A 15575-nucleotide genomic window follows, 5' to 3' on the forward strand; every position below is an offset into this window, starting at 1 on the left:
CTGTGCTTGTGTGGAGAAGCGCCATAACAATGCGATTCATGGACAATGCTTGCGCCCCGGTTCTATCCCTCGACATACCGATCTGCGGGCCTGTGGATCTAACTTGTTTCGGACAGGCAGAGCTCTAGGAATTGCGAATGACGAAGGACGAAGAAGAGGTGAGGGGTGAAGAATTGACAATGTTGAGATGAACGGGGGTTGATGGCAGCGTCTGAAATTGTTGCACAGATGGCGCCGTCTAATTTTCATATACTTCACTGTACTACCGTGCGGAGAAACCCAGCTGGCGGCGGCATTCCACGTCGATCATGCGCCGGGGAACTTTCTTGGCGGTTGTTAATTAACCAGACCAAAGCTTGTGCCACCCAGCTTTCCTAGCCGCTTCTTCCATGCACCATGCGACCCGGTAGGGCGGATAGCCTCATTCTGCCTCAGCTGACAGCTTGAGGTTTGCCATTTTGGTGGGCATCCCTTAGCTGAGCGGCTAGGTTCATATGTTTAACATGTCAAGGCAATCAGCCGCCGGCGAGCCGTCCTTTAAGACGACGACCGAGCCTGTCGAAAAGTGCGGAGCGATGCGAACAAAACTCATTCATGACACTGCCATTGATTCATCCAGCCCAAGATCGATCCCCTTGTCTATGGTATTGACTTTTGTCTTTCACTCAGTCGTCAACATGCGAATATGACTTTTTTCTTCTTGACCTCCCAATCCTACCGGGAACTCCTCCTGTGCTGCCGTCATTGTCGTGTCACAATCAAGCCCGCTCCCGTCTTCTGGGCGCTGCGCGAATGATGTCGTCCACACGAAGAAGAAGCTACTCCCAGGTCAGTAATCCGCACAATAACCAATACCAAATACTAGGGTGCTTCAACATACCTCTGCTGCCTCGCTGGCAGACGAGACAACCGCTCTCTTCAGCTTGTAGCTCTCAACCACACCCACGTCCCGCATGTCGGCAATGCCACCACCGGGCGAAAGAAGGTCCAAACCGTAATTAGTCATTCCATCGTAAATGGCCTTTCTCAGGCGGGCAACAAGCTCGCCAGAGTCGAGACCGGCGTTGTCGGCCAGGATTGTAGGCAGCTGGCGCAGAGCCACCGCAAAGCTGCTGACGGCCATCTGCTTCTTGCCCTCAACGCGAGTGGCAGCACCCTCGACGGCCTTGGCCATGACCATCTCAGCGCATCCACCGCCCAGAGTCGTCCATGGCTCGATCACCGTCTGTGAGAGAACGGCAAGGGCGTCATGCAGACTTCGCTCGGCCTCGTCCAGGAGTTGGTCTGTGGCGCCGCGCAGCACAATCGTGCAGGCCTCACCGGCCGCAACGCCAGAGAACTTGATCAGAGTATCCTCACCAATGATGACCTCCTCAATCAAGTCACACTGTCCCAACTTGACCTGATCGGGGTGGTCGAAGGTAGAGGCAATCTCACCACCTGTGACCAGCGCCAATCTTTCAATGCCATCAAAGTCAGCGTGCTCGATGGACATGATGCCCGCGTCCGTGAAGAGCTGCTCAGGCCAGTTGTAGATAAGTTGCCTGTTGATGAAGCAGTTGATGCCGTGGGCCTTGATCTTGTCCACCTTGGCCTTCATCTTCTCCTTCTCTGCCTTCTCGAGGTCAGCCAGCTTGCTGGTCGATCCCACCTTGACGCGGGCGCCAAAGATCTTGATCTTATCCGTGTCCATCGATGTGTTGGCCACCAAGATCTTGGCCTTCTCGAGACGCTTGGGTTGGTTGACACCGATCTTCTTGTCCAGGATGAAACCCTCGTCCAGGTACGAATCGCTGAGCTTGCCACCGGCCTTCTTGATGATTTGGATATGGCTCAAGTCGGATGAGTTCTTGAGTCGCAGCACGGCATCGCAAGCGAGCTTGGAGAAGTGGTCTCGGTCCTGGGCCAGAACCTTGGAGCTGAGGGTCGTGCGGGCGATGGCCTGCAAGTCTTTTCTGAAAGCCTCGGGGTTGTTGCTACGGTCGACGGCGGACTCCTTCAAGGCCTTGAGAGCGGCCTGGCTCGCTATCCGGTAACCCTCGATGATGGTTTGGGGGTGAATCTTCTTGTCCACAAGCTTCTCGGCCTCGCGGAGAAGCTCCGCAGCAAGGACTGCAACAGATGTGGTGCCGTCACCGACCTCGTCATCTTGGACCTTGGAGATATTTACCAGCACCTTAGCCGCCGCGTTGTCGAGGGCAATAGACTTCAGAATGGTGGCACCGTCGTTCGTGACCATAATCTCGCCGGTCGACCTGGATGTTTGTCAGCCATGGCAGTGGATCGAGGTGGGATGGGGAAGCTGGCAGGCGGGGTCCAACGTACGCAGACTGCAGAATCTTGTCCATACCCTTAGGTCCGAGGGTGCTCTTGACGAGGTCGCCGACGGCGATGGCGCCGACGAAGGCGGAGAGACGGGCATTCTCACCCTTCTCCTCCGTGGTTCCGTCCTCAAAGATTTGTGTCGGGCTGAAGGACGACTGGAGGGGTACGTCTGGTCAGTGACAGGAGCCAGGCAAACGAGGAGGTGTACTCGAAACGAACCATGGTGAATGTGTGTTATTCAGGCACTCTGTATCGTGATCGAGAGGGTGACTGAGTAGGTGGGGGAAGCAAAGACGTCTGGGTTGTGCGGATTCCTCAGCCTTGGGAGCTTCACCGAGAAAATCGTCCTCGAAAATTTGGGGGGGTTCAGCCTGGTGAACGAAGTGGGGTGTGTCTGGGCAGGAGCTTCCCAGGCGCTGTGTTGCTTCCAGAGACGTCCATCCTCCACTGTAGCGGCTTGTGTGGCCCGTGCGCGCAACGCCACAGGGCAGCAACTGCGCCTGGCGGGGCTTTGGAGCTCCAGGGGCAGTGGCATCTGCGGGCGGTGAGCCCCTGTAAAAGCTTGGACAGGCGCGGCAGAATCTCACGTGACTCAGATCAGGTAGCGAGGGGCTTGCACCGGAGACGGAACAACAAGATGATCCAGCCCACACGATTCTCAGTACTGGCGAAAACTTTCCAAAACGTCGCCCAAATTGTGCGCGAGAGTCGTTGTCCCCCCCGGTATCTCCCCCCATTCGAGGCGCTATCCAGTCGTCAAAGTCACTGGCCCCTTCATCTTCGGCGCTTTCGCGAGTTTTGCACCGATTTTGACCCTCAAGAGTCCTGCATTCAGAGCCATCCGAAGCGCTCCGCAGCCCGAAAACCCTCAAAAACCGAAAAAATCGCGGGGCACTTTTCCCAAAGAAAGCCACCCACCCCACACTAGAGGCACCTCTTTTTTTTCCAACCACAGAGCCATCGCAACGCACCGCAACCTCACCGAGAGACACACACCCCTCCCCTACCACCAAGAAAACCCGCCACTTCGACTGTTCCCTAGCAAGCGGTCGCAATCATGGCGCCTTCTTTCGACCATCTGCGCGAGGCAGATCTCGACGACGACGAGTACGATGAGGAGGAGATTGACATTTCCGACCTGCGCGAGAAGTACGAGGTCCAGTTGGAGCAAGGATACGACACCTTCGTGGTCATCGATGGCCTCCCCGAAGTCACCGAGGACCAGAAGCCCAAGCTGGTCAAGTTCTTGTTGAAGAAGTTGAACTCCGTTGGAAAGACAAGAGAAGATTTGATCTACATGCCCATGGGAGAGAATGGAAAGTCGTTGAGGTACGTGCGGCTAGGTGGACCCTGCACTGGACCTGAGCCTGGATTAGCTTCAGGTCTCTGGCTGCGCAAGAGAACGAATGGACCATGCTGACGGATGCTAGATTTGCCTTTGTCGAGTACTCGTCTCCCGGCGAGGCCGCTGCCGCTGTGCGCGGACTCGACCAGGTCCCTCTCGACAAGAAGCACATTCTCCGAGTTAACAAGCTCACCGATATCGACCGCTACGGCCGCGAAGGCAAGGTCCAGGAGGAGTACACGGCGCCTCACATTGAGGAATTCACCGAGAAGGAGCACCTGAGGTCGTTCATGAAGGACCCTAGTGGCCGTGGAAGAGACCAGTTCGCCATGTACCGTGGTGACACTGTCGGCGTCTTCTGGAACAACGAAAAGGACATCCCTGAGAACATTGTTGACAGGCAAAACTGGACTGATAGCTTCATCCGGTGGTCACCGCAGGGAACCTACCTCACCTCGGTCCACGCCCAGGGTGTTCAGATTTGGGGTGGTGCCTCGTGGTCACGGCAGAAGCGATTCCCCCACCCCTTCGTCACCTTCGTCGACTGGTCCCCCTCCGAGAAGTACATGGTCACATGGTCTGCTCGCCCCATCTCCATTCCCGAAGAGGGCCACCCGGCCTTGTCTGTCGACGACGATGGCAAGAACTATGTCATCTGGAGTGTCGAGTCTGGCAAGCCCCTGCGATCCTTCGCCAACCTGGACATGGAGGGCATGGACGAGGCCAAGCAGCGCAAGCTCCTCTGGCCCGCCTTCAAGTGGTCCGCTGACGACCAGTACGTCGCTCGTCTCAACTACAACACGGGTATCTCCGTCTACGAGCTGCCCCGCATGAACCTCCTCGACAAGACCTCCATCAAGATCGAGGGCATCATGGAGTTCGACTGGGCCCCTGCCACCCCTCAAAGAGATGGCATCAAGACGTACGAGCAACTCCTCACCTACTGGACCCCCGAAATCGGCAGCAACCCCGCAAAGGTCGGTCTTATGAGCATCCCCAGTAAGGAGGTTGTCCGTCAACTGCCCCTCTTCAGCGTCTCGGACGCTAAGCTGCACTGGCAATCCGACGCATCCTACCTCTGCGTCAAGGTCGACCGTCACTCCAAGTCCAAGAAGTCTCAGGCCACGACGCTCGAGATCTTCCGCATCAAGGAGAAGGGCGTCCCCGTTGAGGTCGTCGACACCATCAAGGACACCGTCATCAACTTCGCCTGGGAGCCCAAGGGCGACAGGTTCGTCATCATCACGACCACCGAGCCCGCCGGCGCCGTTGCCGTTGCGCCCAAGACCTCCGTCGCCTTCTTCTGCCCCGAGAAGGCCAAGGGTAACACCATCGGCAACTTCAAGCACCTCCGCACCCTTGACAAGAAGAACAGCAACGCCATCTACTGGTCTCCGCGCGGCAGATTCGTCGTCATTGCCACTGTCCACAACCAGCAGAGCTCCGACCTCGACTTCTTCGACCTCGACTTTGAGGGCGAGAAGCCCGAGTCGGACAAGGACCTGACGGCAAACCTCCAGCTCATGAACACTGGCGACCACTACGGCGTCACCGACATTGAGTGGGACCCCTCAGGACGTTTCGTCGCCACCTGGGCCTCTGCCTGGAAGCACTCTGTATGTTTTTCCCCATTACCACCACCAATGTTTTCAGATTACTGACTCGATTAAACCCGTAGATGGAGAATGGCTACCACATCTACGACTTCAAGGGCGAGGCCCTGCGCGAGGAGGCTATCGAGAAGTTCAAGCAGCTGGCCTGGCGCCCCCGCCCCGCGACGCTGCTCACCAAGGAGGAGCAGAAGCAGATCCGCAAGAACCTCCGTGAGTACAGCCGTGTCTTCGAGCAGGAGGACATGGACCGCGGTGCCTCCGCCGACCGCGAGGTCGTCGAGGCCCGCCGCCGCCAGCTCGAGGAGTGGGTCGCATGGCGCGAGTCCATCGAGGGAGAGGTCGGCGAGGAGCGCACGGACCTCGGCCTGCCCCTCGACATCGTCGCCTACCTTCTCTCCAAGAAGACGACGGCCGAGGGCGAGGAGCAGATCATCGAGGAGATTGTCGAGGAGGTGCTGGAGGAGTCCGAGGAGGTTGTCAACTAGACGCGTTAGATCAGCAGCATAAGCAGCGGCAATCGCAGTCGCAGTATCAGAAGAAGACGAAGAAGTGGAAGAAGCAGGAGAAGAGCAGTGAAAAGTATAAGGGGTCGCGACAAGCCCTCCTCAGTTGTTTGTGCATTTGGGCGGTTAGGCGAGGTTGGGACTGCAAAGGAAGGTTAATTCATGGATTTGAAGACACGACCTATCCCACACGTACAAATATTTTGAATGAGCAACCATCTCTCGACATGCATGCAGCCCTTTCTCATAATCGCGTAGCATTGCACATGTATGTTTGGTCACCCCAAAGATAGGTAAATGGTGGCATAAGATTCTTCTACAATACGACTATGGTACGAATAGGATATCAAGTAGTGATCAACACCTTCGGATGTATGAACCCCCGCCTGGTTCAGAACAGAAAAAGAAAAGAAAAATCTATGCGGGATCGCAAGCGATGCCAAGAATGTTTTCAAAAAGCCACCCCACGTTCGTCAACGATGACGATACAGGTCTATACAGCTATGTCCATTTCCCAGGATGTTGTGTCCAGGAAAATAAGTTGTCCAGCCGCAGGAGCCGGGCAAGCCATGTTCCGCATGGGCAAGCCCTTTGGCATCCAGCGTCTGTATATCTACAATCCACCTCTCTTGCGTCTCCAGGAATGCCCGCGCACTGCGAAACAGTCAGGAGACAAGCAAGAATGAATAACCCCGTACATAAAAAGCCGAAACAAGAAAATGCTACAAAACCAGCTCCCACAAAAAAATGTCCATCGCGCCACAGACGCCGGTGCTCTTTATACACGCCTATCGACCGATAGCTCGACGCCATCAAACCGAACTAGGCCTCTTTTTTTTTTCTTCGTGTATGTGTGATTCCCTCCGATGGAGGGCCGGTACCACACCGGCCCAGGAGATTAGATATAAACAGTTAGGATCATGTCGTATGTTCCGAAGCCGATATTCATCAAGCGTAAAAAGGGGGCGAGATGGGAGCATTCAAGGAAGCTCAGGCCTTGCCCGCTTCTCGAACAAGCCGCATCCAGCGGTCCTCGGCGCCGTCGTCTCCAACGACGGCCTTGCGGCCGTCCTTGTTGGCGCCGCCTTCAATCAATTTCTTGGCCTCCCCAGCAGATTTGACGCCGAGAAGTGCCATCTCGTGGCGTATGAGGGTGGCCACGGCCGCCCGCACCAACACCGCGTCGCCCTCAAAGACGTAGACATCCCACAACCGGGCTGCTTCATCCATAGCTAGATGTGCCGTTCCGAGTCCCATGAAGAAGTTGCCCAGATAGAAGTCCGCATCGCCTTCTGCGATATCCTTTGTGAGATGTTCCTTGAGCTGCGATGACTTGGCGCCCAGAGTCTGCATCACGAGGTTGTAGGCAGAAGCCTTCGCGCCGGGGTCCTCTGCGTAGAAACTCAGAGGCAACGGACGGTTGAGAACGTTAGCCAGGGCGATGAATGTTGCGGACGGCGAGGGCAGGTTCAGCAATAAGAGGGCGGCAACAGTCTAAAGATATGTCAGTATGGACGAGCCCCGTACAGCGGTTTATGCTACCTGGTAATAACTCACGTTGCATCCTTTGACGTAGCCGATGTCGCTCCGGTACATGGAATAGGCGAACAAAACGTCGACCAGGCTCTGGTGCAGAGGCCCGCCGACCTGGAAGATCCGGAGATCCTGCCAAGTGTGATCGGCCACGTCTTTACGAATGTTTGAAAGCCAAGCTGCTCTCCGGATGTCCTCCGAATCGCCCTTGCCAGCATTGACTCTTTCCTCGAGCTCCTGAGCTCGGCCGAGGGCGGCCTTGTACGACTTCTCCGACAAGCCAAGCTCGTTGCCGATGGCTCTCGCCCATACCGTGCCTCTGCTACGGGGAGCAATCCCCCGCCACCACAGCTCACGCGTACGGCGCTCCCGGACGGCGTCGGTCCACCTAGGGATGATGTCTTCATCCCAAACTCGCATCAGGTGGTCGGCCGTATTGTCACGGGAGGACTTGTGAGCCTGGCGCGATACCTCACGACGACGATCGGCTTCGGCGCTGCGCGCCATCATTTTCTTGTATTCGCGCAAATGCCGCTTCTCTTCCGCGGGGTCTTTTGGCGGGAGCCAAGAGGGCCGCGTGCGGCTTAGAACAGCCTCCTTTTCTTTGGAAACTGGGAGGGGGTCGATCATGATATTGGTCTGGTGCCGGATCGGGGGGAGCTCGGGTAGAGCAGACTTCACCCGTGGCTTCTGGCTGTGTTGCTCGAGAGGCTTTCCGTTCCACGTGTTCGGGCGTCCGGAAGAATGATTGGCATTTTCCGCCGCTTGTTCACGAATGTAGTCTGAATGTTCCTCGAGCTTCTCCGTCAGTTCCTTGGCATCGGAATTGAGTTCGGCCAGGGCGAGATTCCAGCTCCTCGCGCGGTTCTTGAGCGGCTCAGGGGCACGGCCGTGCTCTCCAATTGACGACAGAGCGGTGTCAGACTTCCAGGACGGAGAACGCAAACATCCCGAATCAACGGGGACAGGGGGTGTTCCGTTGCCGACGCTGCGGACTCGTTCTTTTGGTGGCCTGTTGGGTGACGCGCCGGACGAAGTCGGCCGACTTGGTGTACGCTCCAGTCGGGGCCGGGGGGATATGGGAACGTTGTCAAGAATGAGGCCATCGGGGATATCGTCGGTGTCGTCTTCGTCACATTCTTTTTCCAGCTCAAACACAGACTTCCTGTCCTGGGTCGATTGCCAACTGCCCCGGCGGGGTTTCAGGGGCATATTAGGATCTCTCGGAAGCAGCGAGAAGTTGGGGCTTGGGCTGCGGTTTTTGCGGGGGAAGTGTAAAGAAGTCGTCGAGTGGCTCGCGAAGCCTCGAGGGTTCACCGGATTCACCGGGCTTCGGCGGGGATCGGAAATGCGGCCGGCGCTTGGGCTGCGGCGGTTAAGAACGTGGCCGTCGGTCTTGAGGCTAAGAAAAGGAGGTCGGGAGTGGGAACGAGAGTTTGGAGCGAGGTCTGCCTTGGCAGTTGTACTCCTCGGCTTGGCGAGATCTCGTGCCATTGGGGGAGAGCGAGAATGGGGTTGCTTCCATGATACAGGACGGAAGTCGTTGGAGTAGGATCTCGAGTACGGTTGTGAGGGCTTCGTGGAGTGCGAGTCGCGGGCGCGTTGGGATTCGTAATGGGAAGCATCGTCGTCAAGACCGATTTCTTCAAAGTGACTAACGTCGTCCAGGACGCTATTGTCGTCGGAATGGAAGGACTTGAACGAAGAAGACTTTGACGATTTGGAGGACGTCATGCCTGGGGGTGAGCCTGGACTGGGACCGGCGAGATCAACGTCTTGATGCCCGTATATCATCATTGCATCGTCGAGTGTCGAGGAGAGGAAAAAAAAAAAGGAAGGAGAGAGAAAACAACAAAAAGCTTGTTTGGCGGCAACGAAGGTCGAGATTGTCGTGGCCAGGCCTTGGGAGGACGGGGCAACAAGCCAGAATAGGGTGACTGTGGAGGGTAGAGTGTGCGTGGAGCAAGGGAAGGGACTAGGCTATGCTGTAATGTTGCTGGGTTGTGGTGGTCCCCAGGCGCAATTATGGGTAGCGGGAGATCCCTGACAAATGCTTGGCCGGTGCTTGCGTCGTCTTGTCTTTTCGACGAGGGATGATGAGACGAGACGAAGGCAGACGTCGGTGGGGAGGGGCCCCTTGATGCTCAGAGTGCGCGAAGCCCAGGTTAACTGTCTCGAGATGGCTGGGATGCGGGCAGCGGTGTGGCCGGTGTAAAAGGTCACCTGTGGTGTTGCGCAGTGACGGAAATAGACGTCAGATTAAGACGAGACGACTGCAGAAAACGAACGACGGGCTGGCTGGCTTGGCCGGCCGGAGATCGGATATGGGGGTAGTGACTGGTGGGAAGAATGTGAATGTTGCGAGCGAATGTAGAGAAGACAGCGAGAGTCCGTGAGCTGCGCGACGGCCAGGTATGGATGTGGTGTATCCGTAGCGAGGGACGGCATGCAATAGCGTGGAGGACCGGGTAACAATGCAGAGGTATCAATTGACAGAATGCCTCTAGGCAGAGACGGGATAGGGCTGTAGGAGCGGAATAGAATGTGATTCAAGGAATACTAAGGCAAGGTAGCGAGCGTAGGATGGACAACGACGTGTGCCGAGGAGGAGGACGACGACGACAACAGCGGCGACAACGGGCGACGTCGAAACGGATGGGGGGAGGATGACGGGAGATGAAGAGGAGGGGGAGATGCAATTGGCAGAGCCGAAATGACGGCAGTTTGACCAGAGCTAAACAAGCAGCAGCAAATGAGCGACAATCAACGACAACAGCACAGAACAAGGACAGGGAAGGCAGAGGACGAGACAGGACGAACAACGTTCCGGCGGTGTCGTCGAAAAAACCAGGGCAGGAGGGGGGCAAAAGGGGGGGGAGGGAAAACAGGATCCGATGCAGATGCCAATGGGGAGGAGAGAGAAGGAGATGTGGATGGACAGGGACCGTGGAGACGTTTTTTTCCCTCCCTTTCCCGTCCCCTCCCTCTCCATTGTGTATGAGGATTGTCTTCAGTGCTCAGCTGTTCCTGGATGGGGGCGGAGACTAGGGCGGTACTTGGAGCAAAGTATCTTTTTTCCCTCATTTTAATTTATCATTTTTATTTTTATTTTATTTTTTGCCCGTTGCACTAGTTGCGGTGAACAAGGTGCAGAGCGCAATCCGACATAATTTGAGCATATCTGTGCACGCGTTCGATTGGACGGCGCGCTTGTGAGAGTGAGAGCGAGAGGGAATAAAAAAATAACGTCACGACCGAGAAATACAGGGTAATCTCAAGTTTCTTATGCAGGCGGCAGATTGGACGATGCAGGCTGTGCTGTGCTGTGATGAGTGTGGGTGCGGGTGGTGTGGGTGCGGGTGTGGGTGTGGGTGTGTGGTGGCCCTGGGAGAGCCGGGTGAGGTGAGGTGAGGTGAGGTGAGGGAGTGCAACGACTGTGCATGGCGTGAATCATGATCAAGATGATGGAGGTGTTCTTGAGGGCAGAAACAGGCTCTCTGGCTGCAGAAACTGCAGCGAAACACGCAGCGCCAGCAGGCACAACCGCAGAAGAGGATCCAGGGGTGGGAGGTTAATCCCAGGCGGCTGGCCAGTCAGCGGCGGCCGTGGCGACGGGGAGAGGGCGGCGCCTGATCCACTCGGACATTGTCAAATATCAACGGCCCCAAGGCTTGGTCTGAAAGGCCAGGGTTGGTTGCTCAGAGGCACAGAGCAAAAAAACGCAAAAGGAGTCGTTGCGCGCCAGACGAGTCGAGACCTCCCAATCCGCCCATGGCTGCAGATGCATTCTCGCTTAGGTACAAGATCGCAAGTACCGCCCATCGCGGCTCCACCCCATCAGTCTGGCCCGGTTCCACCTACCTGCCTCCCGCCAGTTCCAGTTCCTGCCCTGCCGTGCCTTGCCTTGCCTTGCCTGTGCCTGTGCAGTCTTCAGCTGAGGGAGGGGCAGCCGGAGGTCGGCGGCTTGGTGTGCTAGTGTAGTGCAATACTGCAAATATGTATGTATACACTACTAGCACAAATAGTACTGTACCACCTAGTCGCCAACCCGGATTTACCATTCCCCGCGCACTGCTGACCGGATCCACCGGAGGTCCGGCCTGCCTTGCACTATGTACCTAGAGCGCCAAATCCCACACTATGTGCTGCGCCGTTCGTGGTGGTACGCAGCACGTAATTAATTTTCCAGCTTCGCTCTCAGACGGCCCTCTCACCCCGTACTTTTATTTTATCGCCGGCGGTGCTTACATAAGGGGGAGAGCCTTGGACCGTGGCCTAGATACATCGATGCACGGCACCCAACGAACTGAATGGAGGGAGGGCACGCTTGATTGAAACCGTCCCGTCGTTTCTGATTGTTTCTCTCCCTTTGCACTGGGAGGCCTGCCGCCCTCACACAACCGTCATCTCAGCCTGTGATGCGACGGATGCTTAAACACTTCTCCAACATTGGCTGGCACCGCCACACGCCAGCCGTCATCAAGCAAGTGCCTTGAGGAAAGGCCATCCATCCATACGATGCCTTCCACCGGCGGCATACAACCCTGCGCCTACGATACGAAGCCGTATTCGAAGCCGCCACAGCACCCTCAGTAAGCGCAACGCTCCGCGTGAACGACGACCATGTCTGCTGTCTCTTCTTCCTTTTCCCCCCGTTCTCATATAGTATATCAATCAGGCGCTGGGAAGCACTCTTGACTTGTATCGTCCAAAGCAATGACCAGCGATATTCCTGGCACTATGCCGTTTTGCTAGCCGCAGCAACTTCATCCCATCTATACACACCCCAGTCAGTCAGTCATCAACCGCATCTCCCCCATGGCGTCCAAACGATCGTCGAGCACGGCCCAGCACATGCTACGAACCATTGCAACATGGGTCATGGCAACCGCCAAACTCGGCGCCATCGCCTGCGCCCTAACGCTCCTGGTTTCCGGCTCCAGCCTCCTGGAGGGCAGCCACGCCGGCAGAAACGATCTGCTCGGCAAGTCGTTCTCAATGGTGTCGGTAAGCGCCAATGACTCGACCAGACAGACGCCGTTGGAGGGCACCACTAACCCCGGCCTTGCCTAGTTTTCTGGAATCGCCGCTAAAGATGCCGGCACTACGCTTCCTTATCTGGTCAGGATGCACTGGCTGCTCAATTCATTTGGCTGGGAGTGGCTTGAGACGACCACCGAGACCGACGGCGCTGGTTACGTCTTCATCCAGCCCGCCCGCCCGCTGCTTATGCCAGCTGTACTTCACGACGTTGCCGATTCATTGCGACGTGCTGGGCACACCACCACCAATTGTCAATCGGCCGCCGAAACCTGCATTGGTCTCAGTGGCGCCTTTTTTGAGGCCTTCGATTCCACTTCTTCGCTCGCTCTAAGCAATGGGCCGGCCTTCGTCTTCTACGTGTTGGCCCTAGTCTTCGATGTCGTGTTCCCTGCACTTTTCAGCTGTCTCGGTTTCTTTCGAATTGGCGGCGCTGAGAACCGTTGGATATGGCTGAAGGATGGCTTGCTGGCGCTGCCAGCGGCCTTCCACCTCATCTCGGCATCAGTCGCAACGTCCAATGCAAGGTCGCTGGTCGCATATCTCGACCGGTTCCCAAACGTGTCAGCGGGAGCCGCTATTGGACATCGCTTCCTGATAGTTACCTGGTGTGGTGTCATTGCAGAGCTCATGGCCTCGACCGCCAGCATTGCCCGCACCGCTCTGATGCGGCTCCCCTCGTTCGATGACAACCTTGCATTCGAGACAGCCCGGGACATTCCAGTGAAGTCTCGGAAGCGAGCCGATCAAGCGTAGTCTGTTAGTTCTCAAGACGGCGTCCCTTTCCCATACAGACTTTTTTTGTAATATTCAATTTCACATTCCACATTCGCCGATTCTCGCAAGCTTATTCTCCCCATAAGAAACCTAGGTAGGACATTGTCTCGCAAAGCCGAGAATAGGCACAGGCGATCTGAATCAATACGTAAACTGAAGAATTCTGTTCCGAGCTGGTTTACGGCTCCACTAGCTCGGTCGCCGGGGTCTCTGACCTCGATGTCGATCTGCATGACACAATGAGCCGAGTAAGACAAACAACAAAACCAAGCTCCAACAAACTCATACAGCCAGACAATTACATCCCAAGTCCGTGTTGCTGGTGATGCCGGAAAAACTTCATTGTCTCTCCAAAACAATTCACTGTTGAGACGGGTGTGGCTGTGTCTTGGCGTCGCAGTCACGGGAAATGGCGTGCGCAGCCTCAATTTTGACATGGGTTGGCGGGCCACGATGCTGGTGTATTCAGACAGCGTCGAGATGTAACCTTGGTGAATCAAACTCACCTTAACCCTGTCATCACCAGCTCTTGATCCCGTAACTGCCACTGAAACCGAACGGCTGGAGAATGAAGAATTGAATTAAGCCTATAGCCAAGTTTCAACTGCAGTCATCCTGCCCACACCTGCAAAGATGCTTGCTACAACGTGGGAGCACAGCCTGCGGGCGAATGCAGCGCGTGCAGCAGGCGTCTTCAGGTTCAACTGGCATCTGGGCTTGACGGCATTCGGAGGACCGCCGGTGCACTTCAAGATTGTATGAAATGCCTCCTTGTTTCTGTGCCCATCGCGACCGGCTGCTTACAGGTGGGCTATGCAGTTTCACGACCGATTCGTAAAACGGCTGCGATGGATCGATGACCAGATGGTATGAGATCAATCCACAAATGCCAGACATCATCGACACACACACTAAAGCCATGTGAGCTCTAGTACCAGGAGCTGTTCAGCATCTCACAGGCCCTTTCGGGGCCTGCGAGCACCAAGATGCTGTATTGTATCAACCTCATCCAAAACGGCCTCCTCGGCGCCATCCTGGCCTTCTTCATCTGGAGGTAAGCACCGTTCCCCGGGCTGCTTCAAAACCGCACCAGCACCGACTGACAACACCATCCCAGCTTACCGGGAGCGCTGGGGATGTATGGCCTCTCCGTCGGCGTCTCCAACATTGGCTCTTCCTTGCCGCGCGCAGTTTACGCCCTCCTCTCGGGCCTCAACGCCGCCACAGTCGGCATCATCGCCCTCGCGGCCGTCGAGCTCTCCGACAAGGCCATCACTGACAAGCTCACCCGGACCCTCGTCTTCCTCTCTGCCGGCGCGGGCATGATGTACAACGCCATCTGGTACTTCCCAGTGCTCATGACCGCTGCCGGCTGCGCGGCCGTTGTGCACGACTACCGCTGGGTTCACAAGCCGGCGGCGCGGGCCAAGGGTGTGGTGAGGGCGCTGCTGGGCAAGAAACGAGAGAGGTCTTCCGTTCCGGACGGGGACGCCGGTCATGGAATCGAACTTCAGGTAACCACGAGAACGTCCACGCACCACGGCAAAGACGACGAGTCCGTGGGGACCTCGTCCGCCGCGGCCGCTTTCCGACCTTCATCGCCAGAGCAGCGGGCCACTGGCGCATCACGCTCTGAACCGCGCTCATCCACGCCGGCGCCAGAAGCAGAAGCCCGCCGCTCGCTGGCCGACTCTGAGCCCCGGGTCATCCCCAAGGAGTTTCGCCTTGACTTCTCCTGGAAAGCCGGCACCGCCATCATAGCAACCTTCTTCGTCACCTTTGTCGCCGTGATGGTCACCCGCGGAACCGTCCAGGGTCTCCCTGTCCTCTACAGCCTCTTCTCCAACCTCTACCTCGCCGGCACCATCATCTTCGGTGGCGGGCCCGTCGTGATCCCCCTGCTCCGTGAGTACGTCGTCGCCGAGGGCTGGGTGTCGCCGCGGGACTTCCTCATCGGCCTGGCCATCGCGCAGTCCTTCCCCGGCCCCAACTTCAACTTTGCCGTCTTCCTTGGCGGCCTCACGGCTATCAACGCGGGCCACTCGGCCATCGCCGGCGCCGCCATCGCCTTCATCGGCATCTTCACTCCGGGCCTGGTACTCGTCCACGGCACGATGGGCGTCTGGGGCGCGCTGCGGAGCCGGCCGTGGGTGAAGGCCGTTGTGCGGGGCGTGAATGCCGCCGCCGTCGGCCTCATCTACACTGCTGTATACCGCATCTGGCAGGTCGGATACCTCGACGAGGGCTTCCAATCCGGCAGGAGCCTGGGCGACGACCCGTGGTGGGTTGTCGTCACGGCCACGGCGTACGTCGGGGGCAGGTACTATGGCGTCGCCGCGCCTTTTGCCATTTTGCTCGGGGCGGCAATGGGCTTGGTCCGGTATGGAGTTGTATCTGGACGAGAGTGACGCGTGTATGCGTGGGTGGCTCTCTTCCGAG

At 57.0% G+C, this 15575-nt stretch overlaps 5 protein-coding genes across 5 annotated transcripts; 3 read left to right on the top strand and 2 right to left on the bottom strand.

The window, feature by feature from the left end:
• Positions 1 to 758: 758 nt before the first annotated feature.
• EsH8_VI_000036 (chaperonin-containing T-complex subunit CCT2) lies at positions 759 to 2547 on the bottom strand (the record flags this gene model as incomplete). The annotated part of the gene is made up of 4 exons (XM_083271289.1): positions 759 to 818; positions 881 to 2255; positions 2326 to 2480; positions 2545 to 2547. 4 exons carry the CDS (start codon positions 2545 to 2547, stop codon positions 759 to 761), a joined length of 1593 nt encoding a protein of 530 aa, XP_083126463.1.
• An 835-nt stretch (positions 2548 to 3382) lies between these two features.
• On the top strand, positions 3383 to 5768 carry EsH8_VI_000037 (translation initiation factor eIF3 core subunit b; the record flags this gene model as incomplete). The annotated part of the gene is made up of 3 exons (XM_083271290.1): positions 3383 to 3654; positions 3756 to 5286; positions 5349 to 5768. 3 exons carry the CDS (start codon positions 3383 to 3385, stop codon positions 5766 to 5768), a joined length of 2223 nt encoding a protein of 740 aa, XP_083126464.1.
• Positions 5769 to 6776: 1008 nt separating this feature from the next.
• On the bottom strand, positions 6777 to 9116 carry EsH8_VI_000038 (uncharacterized protein; the record flags this gene model as incomplete). The annotated part of the gene is made up of 2 exons (XM_083271291.1): positions 6777 to 7280; positions 7344 to 9116. 2 exons carry the CDS (start codon positions 9114 to 9116, stop codon positions 6777 to 6779), a joined length of 2277 nt encoding a protein of 758 aa, XP_083126465.1.
• A 3021-nt stretch (positions 9117 to 12137) lies between these two features.
• On the top strand, positions 12138 to 13115 carry EsH8_VI_000039 (uncharacterized protein; the record flags this gene model as incomplete). The annotated part of the gene is made up of 2 exons (XM_083271292.1): positions 12138 to 12326; positions 12393 to 13115. 2 exons carry the CDS (start codon positions 12138 to 12140, stop codon positions 13113 to 13115), a joined length of 912 nt encoding a protein of 303 aa, XP_083126466.1.
• A 654-nt stretch (positions 13116 to 13769) lies between these two features.
• Positions 13770 to 15544, top strand: EsH8_VI_000040 (chromate transporter-domain-containing protein; the record flags this gene model as incomplete). Its single annotated transcript, XM_083271293.1, has 3 exons — positions 13770 to 13892; positions 14069 to 14190; positions 14254 to 15544. 3 exons carry the CDS (start codon positions 13770 to 13772, stop codon positions 15542 to 15544), a joined length of 1536 nt encoding a protein of 511 aa, XP_083126467.1.
• Positions 15545 to 15575: the final 31 nt, after the last annotated feature.

This window comes from Colletotrichum jinshuiense, chromosome 6, assembly GCF_051148585.1.
Source record: "Colletotrichum jinshuiense chromosome 6, complete sequence".
In the NCBI taxonomy this organism is placed as follows: Eukaryota; Fungi; Ascomycota; class Sordariomycetes; order Glomerellales; family Glomerellaceae; genus Colletotrichum; species Colletotrichum jinshuiense.